The sequence below is a fragment of the Procambarus clarkii genome, chromosome 35, assembly GCF_040958095.1.
Source record: "Procambarus clarkii isolate CNS0578487 chromosome 35, FALCON_Pclarkii_2.0, whole genome shotgun sequence".
NCBI classification, from domain to species: Eukaryota; Metazoa; Arthropoda; class Malacostraca; order Decapoda; family Cambaridae; genus Procambarus; species Procambarus clarkii.
The window spans coordinates 33,287,460-33,299,074 of NC_091184.1; the positions used below are offsets into that span (position 1 = coordinate 33,287,460).

Genomic DNA, 11,615 nt, shown 5'->3' on the forward strand with positions numbered 1-11,615 from the left:
AAGTCAAATATTCCTGTGGAGTTCTTACATACGTCAAATATTCCATCAGAAGCCTTGAACCATGGAGGGTAGTTGAAATGTCTTACCCCTAAAGCATAAAAACTTTGGTAAACTGCTCGAGAAGGGTTTCTAGAGGAGAGAGGGAGAATTATCATGGGAAAGCACCAAGCCATTATGACTATATAGCACTGGGAAGGGGTTAGGATAAGGATTTGGGATGGGATGGTGGGGGAATAAATTGTTATAATATAGGTTATAATAAAGGTTAATATTAATCAGATAACTTTTAACTGAATTATAGCACAGAGCTTAATTGAAACTTTTGTTGTTGTGCATGTAACTGCAGGATGATGACGATTCCAAAGATGAAGCCATCAGTAGTAAAGGTGGAGACAAGGAGAAAGATGACCGCAAGGACACCAAAGACGGGAAGAAGAAGGATGACAAGAAAGATCGAGAAAGAAGAGAAAAGAAGGAGAAGAAAAAGATGATCACAATTGACCCATTCCTTCTCCTGTCATTTGTTTACTTCGACCAGACACATACGGGTTATATAATTGACCGAGATCTTGAGGACATCATCAATATGCTCGGTCTCAACCTATCTAGAGCACAGGTATGCATATGTGTATATGGTAAAGGTATATATATTTGTTTATTTTCTTATGCATTTTGTGACGGATTTGTCTGCTCTGGTATTGTTGCATTGTTAAAATAATTTGATGCAAATCTTTCATTATATTTAGTAGAGAACAGTCCCAATCAGTGTTAATATAGAAAAGGACAGATTTGTTATAGAACAGATCAGATGTACAATAATGTTTTCCTCTACATTCATATTTGGGATTATGCCTTCTAAATTTGCATCAATGTTTCTAGAATGCTGTTTTTTTTTTTTTTTTTTTTTTTTTTTTAAATTTTGGCTTGTGTAGGTAATTTGATAATATTTTTTATAGAGCTTGGTTTATATTATGTTTCAGCAAAAGAAATTAATGTCAAAGGTAATGTCTCGAGATGTCTTACACTACCGAAAATTGACTGATGTTTCCTTAGACGACAAGGACAAACCAAGAGACCCTCCACCACTCATAGACTTGGAAAGTTTGGCTAAGGGTATGTCAAATCGTATATGTATATTTGTTTTTTTGATTTTTGTACAACACTCCTAGAAACATTTTGAATTGATTTACAGCCCTCTCGATATAGATAGATCACTTGCATCTTCCATATCTGTATCACTGAAGGGACTAAATTTTGTGTTGTAATATGGTGGTGATCATCTCTCATGATGTGTTGAGCCTTGTGTTGAAAATTTAGATGCTCAATTGTTTTCCTTTAATAATTTAATTAGTGAAGATCAAATAGTTCATGTAGGAATACAGCACTTAGTACAAAAAATTATCACAATCTTACTAAACACTTTATACTATAATATTCTATAGAGTACTGTATATAAATTCACCTATTTAAAATCTGTTGTTAAAAATCATAGTATTTAATTACCTAATGCTTACATTTATATCTTGAATGAAAATGAGTCTTGAGTTCACTGTACAAGTACAAGGTTGATTCTCTATAATTATGACCATAAGGGTTAATTCACTCACCTCCATCAATATTTGTTAAGCCATTTTCATGCATTTTGAGTGTTAAAAGTCCAATAATTGTGTGAAATATTTGTTTTAAACATTTAAAACTAAATAAACATATCAACTATTTGGTGACATTGAAATAAATATGTAAGAATATCTTCATGGCAACTCCCGCCCCATGCATAACCAGGGATGATTGTTCCATCAACGATAATGAATCGTGACATTGGGACACATTCTAACAACGTTAGAAGGAAACAGTTTGGGAGGGGGGGATATTTTTTTCCAAACATCAGGGCACATCACAGGGGTTAAGGAGAGAGATCTTGGAGTAGTACTTTAGTAATCTGTTTGTCATAATATATTTAAAGAATCAAAGATATTTAAACAATGTTTAAGTAGTTAAAGTATATATATTAAATAATATAGGCCTAGTCAATTTAGGGTAAGCCATACTTTTGTTACTACATTTAAGCTTTTTCTTGGAATTGCTTTGTGTCTGGTGACAAAGTAAAACTGTGGAAGTATTAACTTTGTCCTCAGAGAGCAACTAGTATTTCGTGTACCAGATCTTTCTGCATTTTGCGCTGTAGAATTTCCGTAACATGAATGTTTTTTCCCTCAGGTAACAATACTGTGATGCCATTATTTGCCGATACGTTTACTACATCCGTGTGTATAGATATAAGGACACCGTCCAGAAAAAGTTCTCGCAACAAAGAAGAACCGTTGGTATCGTCTACAGGTATTATATGAATATTATTATAAGTATAATATGAATATTATTATAAGTATAATATGAATATTAGTATAAGTGTAATATGAATATTAGTATAAGTACAATATGAATATTAGTATAATACAAATATTAGTATAAGTGTAATATAAATATTAATGATTGAGTCAAGGTTTAAATATGTTTTATTATGTAAATGTTTTTGTTTGCATATCTTTTAAGGTTGTAAAGGCTTTATATATTGATATTATTTGTAATTGATATTTTCAGAAAGGTAGTACAATGTGTATTTTTGATTGCATTACTTTATGCATATGTTCTGAATGAACTGGGAATGGTTTGGAACCAATAATCACTTTATTAGTGTTTTGACTACATGATCGCACTGAAGAAAGAGAGAAGAAAATCAACAGTAAAGAAACAAGTTATTAAACTAAAAAATATTGAATCATCTTCACAAAAAACTGAGACCTCTCTGAGAGGATCCTCGTCCTCAAGGAGGTCTGCATAGCATGCGACAAGGAAGACTTAAACTAAAGTGATGATGAAAGAGTGGAGGAACCTGTTATGGCTGATAGGGTAATAGTTGAGGCTGTAAGGAAATACCTGAAAGAAATAGATGTAAGGAAAGCAATACCCGCCAAACACACAGCGAAACTACGACGTTGGTACAACGTTCAAACAAGATACAGCGATACAACGTTGGTACAACGTTCAGACAAGAAACACCTCCTAACAAGTTATAACAACCAATATAGCAAGTTGTAACAACATTATAATATGTCATAAACATGTTAAGCCATGATGTATCAATTTTATTACAAGTTGTAACAAGCTGAAAATAGGGACAGTTACGGTTTGTTTCCAGGGTAGGACCAGGTCATCTATTGCCTTGAATATCGAGAGGCAGATGTATTATGTAACCCTCTTAACTAAAGGCTAAAATGCTAAAACTGCTGTATTCGCCTCTTTCTCTAGGTTGATGCCTGTCACCTCATAAAGTAGGAAATAGGTTAATAATGATGTATGTAAAGATAAAATGAGCTGAAGCAGGAGAAAGGTAAAGTTGTACAGGGGGGGGGGGGGCTCCTGACTTACGAACAACCAATGAAGCACTTCAAAATCCCCAATTTTTCCTCATATCACACAAACCATTTCTGTAATCCACACACATGACAGTGCTACTAATGCATTATTTTAACGTTTTATAGAAGAAAAGTTCCTCAATAATGGCTGATAAACTGAAAGTGTGTTGGTGGTGCACCAGTGCCAATGCATTGCCACCTTTTATTGCATTGTCCTCTAGTAATTATACTTCTTTGCTCTGTTGAAAGCATCAAATCAGACAAGCAGGATAATTCTATTTTATTTGTTTCCCAAATTTGAGTTTTATATGTTGATTTTTGATGGTCCAGGTGTGCATTCCCAATTTATAGTGTAATCCTGTGGGAAATCTAGTTCCGAGTTAGAAGCAGCTGTCTTAGAATGCCTTCTTAGAACATACCTCTTTCATAAGTTAGGGACTGCCTGTACAATAAAAAATTAAGAAATGGGGTTTTAGAGGTTTGAAAATACGTGACCACCATGTTGGGGTGAATGTTGAATGTGGTCTTAGATATAACAAAGTATCTTTTGTATGGTGCAGTTTAAAATTGTTGATGTATGTCGGGCAGAGTAAGATTTGTTGCACTATAATATGAGCTCACGTTGGTTCTATAAGCAGACGAGGACTAATTAAGGACATACAAGCTAAAATAATTATTGTGTGCATTTGACAGGTGTAGTGAAGTATGGTGGTTCTCTGGTGGACATCGGGAAATTAATACAACAGTTAGAAAAATCTGAGAATGCAAGAAGTAACACAGAAGAGAAGCTTAAAGAACTACAGAAGGAACTATGTAAGTTACAATAACATTTGTAAATACAGTCTACTGCAGTGTATTGTTCTCATGATATTGTATATATTTTATTTATTTTTCATGTAAAGGGGCTCCACTCACACATGTCATGTGTACAGCTGTCATGGTATTTTCATACTATTCTTTATTTGCTTAATATCTAAAAATGTTGAGTTATTCCAATAATATTTGAGATCTTAATTACAAGAGTAGTATAATATCTAATATTAGTTTTAATAATCATAATACATAGTAAAGATAAACACATTCAAAACAAAAGGCTGTCAATTGCTTGATGCCTTTTAACTCCATCTAACCATCATTATCCCATTATCATTCTTTAAGGGGTGACATGACACTTTGCATTGAATATGATGTGGATACCGCATCTCTTACACTTTTACTGCATATATATAATATTACATATTACCACATGGTGGCAGCATAGAGAAACCAGGTTTTGAAGTGTTATGCAATTGGTATTGGGGCACTATTATTGGTTTGTTCCGTCAACATACCGGTAACGTGTGCTATAATGGCCAGTGCTGCACCACATTACCTACCGGGTCATATTGTATCCACCTACACAATGATGGGCCGTGTCCTGGAAACCTGGAATAAGGCTAAAGTGGACTTCTGTTGTGTTGGATAATATTTTCCTCTAGTACTGTACTACCAAATGGCTGGAGCTACCATGCCAAAACTTGTTTTAAAAGCCAGATGTCTGGATGAACGTTGGTGGATTTTTAAATTAATTTTATGTAGAGAAAATTCCCATATTGCTGTGAACAACTTTTTTTCTCCTTAAACCAGAGCCGTGTGTCGTATTGAAAGGGGTAAGGGATGAAGTCAATAAATTTATTTGGCAATGTTGCAGCATATACTCTTCCCAAAGGTGAAGAGGTGGGGTCTAAGAGCTAATCCTCTCTGTCTATAAGCATATAGGAGTAAGAAATATACTTTGGACTGTTCATTCCAATGTTTGTAGGTTCAACTCCTTTGAGGCTGTTCTCATAACTCTGGTGTGGTACATCAGCTTTGTGGCATCTCTGGAAGAGTTATAATTTTCTTGTATTTTGCAAGATGGGGGGGTTCTTATGAATCAAAATTGAGAAGGTCCAGCAATTTGTCACAATGATGATGCTGGATCTATTAGACCTGAACTAAGAGGATAAGCCCAATATGTAGCCCCTGGTCTAGAGAAATAGGGAGCAGAAGTGCAGTGGGTCACATGGTGTGGGCTTATAACACAATAATTATGATTAAAAGTAGGCTTATAATCGATTAAGGCAGCGTCTGGGATGCTCCTGGACATAGGTTCGAATCCTTGTCACGGGCCTTGTGGATTTGTTCATATAACACAAGCTAACAAAGCTCTGATGGGACAGACAGACATGTCAGATGCATAATAATTGCCATTAAATTGGCTTGTTTGTAATCAAACCACATCTAGTTGTATCATTATCCTTTCAGTAAGCTGCAAAGAAGAATCCAAGAAATCATATGAGAGATGCAGTAAATTAAATAAGGAGCTTAAATCTACTAACTCCAACTTAAAAACCATGGAAGAAGAGCTTCAAAAGGCCATTGTAAGTTAAAGATATCATTTTACATTATTTTATTATGTGCATACAGTATTTTGGTTTGTGTGTGTTCTTCAGGTATGCCTTGATTTATGAGACAGATGCATGCAACCCACCAAGCCCACACTTAGGGGACACAGGTAGAAACTTAGTACCCAAATGAGCCACAGACACATTAGAAAGAATTTTGTTAATGTCAGAGTAATTAACAAATGGAATGCATTAAGCAGTGATATGGTGGAGGCTGACTCCATACACAGTTTCAAATGTAGATATGATAGAGCCCAGTAGGCTCAAGAATCTGTACACCAGTTGATTGACGGTTGAGAGGCGGGACCAAAGAGCCAAAGCTCAACCCCCTGCAAAGCACAACTAGGTGAGTACACTCACTCCTTGCAGGTTTGAGTGTTGGCTATCAGTTTTCCTACAAACCGATGGTTAATTCTGTCTTACTATCTACTTCTGCCGCCTTATGGGTGACAGTTATTGATGGTTTATCATTCTCTGCCATTGTGTGTCTGACCCTCCTAACTGCAAGGTCACTAATCTAGCCATCCGGCATGGGGATTACAATCATCCAGTCTGGCGGGACCAAACTGCTTTGACAATTGTCATAAACTATTGAAGTGAATGGTGTCATGTATTGAAAGCTCCGACAAGTGTTGCAGCATTTTTTTCTCCCTCCTCCCTCCCCCCCCCCCCTCCTTCCCTCCCTTCCTCCCCCTCTTCCTTCCCTCCCTCTCCCTCCTCCTTCCCTCCCCCTCCTCCTTGCCTTCCTCCCTGCCCTCCCTCCTCCTCTTCTTCTTCCAGTACAATATATGAAAATGTCATTAAGTGATGTTTACCTGGAGTATTTAATAAGCGTAGCCAAGTTACATATTTGTAAAATTAATGTATTTGAATTTGACAAAAAATTTTGAATGTGAAGGTTTATATGTTATTCAGTCATTATCTGTTGAAAGTTAATGTTTTTTGTGTTTTATTTTTTTTTAGCAGTGTCAAACCAAATAATGTAACTACTTACTTTTGTTTATACCACTAGGAGGACAACAATGTATACCAGAGAGCATTAAATCAAATCAAGATGGTGATCCGGCCTCTAGTTGCAGGTGTCGACCTCGATGAGGAGGATTTTACCATGAGGGAAATAAAGGATAATTCTAAAGTAAAGCCTGAGCCTTTAGAGAATGGCACATTTGAATGAATACAAATAAAAAAAATTTCACTGAACTTTTTTGCTACAGTCTGTTCAAGATGTAATATACCGGTATCTGAAATTGTAAGTTTGAGTACAAGAAACAAGGACTACAGGACAGGAAGTTTACTAAGGGAAAGTATCTACTAGTTCCCTCTGTACCCTTCAAGAAGTGTTGCACATTTATAACTCAGGTTGATTACGGTAACTGTTTGTGTAAGCATTAAGCATGTTTTCGTACTCTTCATATGATGGCATATTTCTCACTTCGGACTTCAAACACTTTGAAAAGTTCTTTCTTTCTTTCTTTCTTTCTAAGGCTTTAAACATGATAATTGTGATACTTTCTGTGCTATAATGTCGTTTCTTGAATGCCTTTGAGAGACTTCTTCAGCTTTTCAAGTCGACAGGAAAGATTGACTGAGGTATTGCTAACCCTTTCGCTGCTGCAGCGCCTCTTGGACACTTGTATTCCCACCGAGGGTAGGAAAGTAGATACAAAATGTATTTGTTTTACATTATTGCATTTGCAGTAGGAAACAAAAAGCATCTACAATATATTATTAAAAACAATGAAAAATAAAATATTTTCATAGTGGAAATAAAAGCTAAATAAAAATAAATATTTGTCTGAATCTCCAATATATAATAGAAAACGTGGTCCAAGAAATTCTCTATCAAGCCATACATGTTTCCAAGACAACATATTATCAAGCTGTATGTATATACATTCAATAAGCACAATCTTGAAGGGGATTTTTTTTTTTTTTAAATTTCAAATAAAAAATGAATCTTTCAAAATAAACCGTGTGTTAAACGTAAAAATATATAAAAATAAAAATTTTGAGTCAATAATTTATAATATAAATACAGTAGTAGTCTACATAAATTATTGCCAGGCAAAATGTGCTTCCAATCTATGGTATATCATTGCAATAAACAAGGTCTTTAATTTATTTTAAGAGCAAAATACAAAAATTTAATTATGACTTTTACTGCATTGATTTGTTTTCTGGTTTTAATATTTCTAATAATAAAAAAGTATCTTCAATATATTTTTTACCATTATTATTATTATTTCACTCATAATGTTAAGTAAGTCTTGATGATGAAAACATTTACACAAAATGGAAACTCGCCATACTAGTGTGAGTAGTGTGCGTGTACGCAACTCCTCGTCCTGCTTAGATTGTAGTTTATGTAAGTGCACCATAATACAAAGATTTGACATACTAAGCAATTGCTGAAGATGTAATTTTGTAGTATTCACTTTATGAGAGTCCAAAAAAATGAAGCTAAAAAAACTAATATTCCTAGGCCTAGTGTTGCACACACATGTACTATATTCGACCTCAGATATTGTGTATTAGGCCTAGGAAGGTTAGGTTAGGTTAGTTTGTCTTCGCAACATAACTAGAAAATCTTTTCCAGTTTGTCCAAATTCAATAGTGTCGATTTCTAATTATTGTACGTTGTACGTTGATATATGTACTATGGTCCTTATCGTTACTATGAGTACTGGTACTACCAAAACAAGAAGATGGGATGGGGTGTGCGCACACTTGTGCAGGTGAGGGGGGAGGGGTTATATTTACACTGTCATGGTGTACAAGACAATACTGTATTATAAACCATAATTAAATTTAATTTGATTAAATTTAACATAGTTTATTTGTAGAGCGAGAAATGGCTAAAACTACTAGGGTCCAAACTTCTGTTTTAACTTCCAGATCATCTGGGATACCATTATAAGATATGTAAACTATTTTCTTGGTACTTGGACTCAAGTTGTTCTTTACAAAAATCGAGGCTGCTTTCTGCAGTGAAAGGGTTAAGATGGTACTAAAGTACATTTGTTCATATATTTAATACTTAAATAAAAAATCAAATTTGATAAACAAATTTGTGGATATACATTACTGTATTTAACAAAAGCTATACAGAATTGTATTGCACTTTTGTAAAGGTATATGTTCAAACTACCAGTACAATGTTAGTTAAAAAGAAAACTCAAGATCCTTTGAGGATATCATACTTTAGAATTTTAAAGTAATTTATAAGAATTTTAAGTACTTTTTATAAGTTAATTTTATTTTTACTTTAATAAATTAGCATAGAAGAGAATAAATGTAAAAAATAGCTCTATTTATTATGGATACATGAAGATTATAGATGTCACTTTTATTATAATTTCTGGGTGATAGGTTCTTAAGCGCGCAAGTTGGGAGTCCAGATCTGCCTGTATGTTACCGGAGTAACACGAAGGGAAGTGCAGAGCTCTTTACATTAACACAGTTAACAGGTATGGAATTTTAGAGGGACATTATCTGAAAATATTGTTAAACTTTAAATTTAATTTCATTATGTGCTCTGCCAGAATTTCCTTTGAACAAGTTATATTTATGTTCAGTATATAGAAATATTTATAACATTCAAAAATGTATTCATAGGAATTCATATTCAAAGCAATATAAGAACTCTAACAAAGAATGAGATCTATGGCTGGTTTTGGATAGTAAACTGTCACCAGAGGAGAACACAATGAACATTGTGTGAGTAGCATATGCGTCGCTTTCCAACTTCAGATTCGCTTTTAAATATGTGGATGGTGAAATACTAAGGAAACTGACTTCTGAGAGACCAAAATTGGAACATGAAGCAGTTGTATGGTTTCCATATTTCAAGAAGCACATCAATAAACTGGAAATGGTACAAAGGCATACTACAAAATAGCTTTCAGAACGGAAAAACAAGAGTCACGAGGAGAGGCTAGAGGCATTAAATATGCCAAAACTATAAGATAGAAGAAAAAAGAGGTGATATGATCACCACTTACAAAATAATAACATGAATTGACCCAAATTGACATAGAAATTGCTAAAATCAGCAACTTCAAGAACAAGAGGATTGATTCAAGCTAAGGAAATGAAGGTGCCGAAATAATATTAGAAAGTTTTTTTTTGCAGAGTGATAGACAGAACAAGTTAAGTGAGAAGGTGGTGGAGGCCAAAACCATCAGTAGTTTCAAAACGTTATTTGACAGTACTGGAAAGATGGGTTCATCACGAACGTAGCCCTCATCCTAAAACTTCACTTAGGTAATTACACACACACACCTATATATAATATATACATATATATCGTGCAATCTTAAATATCCAGACATTTATGCTGATTTCATTCTGATTTTTTGTGAATTCCAGATTTAAATATTATTTGGTTCTTAATCACAACATTTGAGGATTTTCTTATATCAAATGATACTACAACATTTTGTGCAAGTTAAGATACAGTACAGATAATATATTAACAATGATTCTGTAATATAATACAAATACAGTATAACATTTTTATTTACCATACTGAAGTTCATTCTTATCCTGCTAAGTATAGTATTGTACAATACTTGAAAACTGTTTGATCAAATTCATACAAATTTTAAAGTTTGAGAATTTTTCTCGCAATCATTACCACCATAACTCTTCCTTGGCTTTTTGTCAGTCGTTGCCAGTCCTGGCACTCAACTTTTCTACCAGTCCTTCACACACCAGCCATGATCACTATTCTATAAATTCAGTGTTTCATGCATCTTAAATATCTCATCTTCCTAAATCTGAGTACTGGAGGCAGACCTCTATTCTATTCAAATAATGAAATATCCAAAGAAAAAGGATTTTGTATGAGAAGAAATAATGCCAAGCTAACACAGATGGGAGAAAAATAGGTGTTAGGACAAAAATGTCAGTAGTACTGTACCATCCATGGATAAAAAGTTACAAATACAAATTTCGTTATTCAATTTGTAGTACTGTAGTGTACAACAGAAGTATAGTAGATCATTCTTGAAGATATATGTATTTTTCAATTTATATTTACTAATGGCATTAGAATAGTAAAAGCATCGGATAAAACATGATGGCTAGAAACTGCAGTGCGCACACGCTCTGGGTTTTGTTGATGTTTTCAGAATTCGGGTTCCGTGTTCCAGATTTCAGTAAACTATTATAATGTTTGTTATTTAGAGGTTGCTCTGGGTACCAGTGTATATTATATAAATATATTTACTTGCATAATTCGTTAAGTTCTAATAAAATCTAACATATTTGGTTAAGTTCTAATAAAACCTGAGAAGGGTGCTAAAAAAAAAATTCTCTTGAGGCTGTTTAAACTTTTTCTCTTGGGAAAGACGTTATGAAAATGTAAAGCTATTCAGGGAATTAATTTCTGAATGTTGTGATTTTCAGAAATCACCACATTCAGAAATATTGTGATTTATTGATTTTTTTTCTTATCTGTAGAAAGGAAAATAGTGTACATAAAAGAATGTTATGAAATTATTTGATGCTTTGCTTAATGTGTGTTTTCATTTTCTAAAGTGCTTCATGTGTTTATAAATCCAAACTTGGAAGATATAAAATATATGCTGTTGCACACTGCTACATAATCTTAGTGAGACTTAACCATGTACAAAGAATTGGATTAGGATTAAGAAGTGTTGTAGATATTGTATTAATAGGATTAGTAGTAGAGTTTGTCAGGTATCCATTTTTAATGGGAAATATTTTTTTAAACTACAGATTACATCAGGGTTTTCTATGATCTATCCTAACT

General features: G+C 33.9%; 1 protein-coding gene across 1 annotated transcript in view; it reads left to right on the forward strand.

The window, feature by feature from the left end:
- The window catches only part of LOC123768382 (cell division cycle and apoptosis regulator protein 1), a 33,424-nt gene extending 25,797 nt beyond the window's left edge, over nt 1-7,627 (forward strand). The window contains 6 exon segments of the mRNA XM_069336288.1: nt 347-616; nt 981-1,113; nt 2,218-2,337; nt 4,107-4,226; nt 5,700-5,815; nt 6,852-7,627. Of these exon segments, the coding sequence (XP_069192389.1) occupies nt 347-616; nt 981-1,113; nt 2,218-2,337; nt 4,107-4,226; nt 5,700-5,815; nt 6,852-7,013 (921 nt within the window). The 3' untranslated portion in view covers nt 7,014-7,627.
- Nucleotides 7,628-11,615: the final 3,988 nt, after the last annotated feature.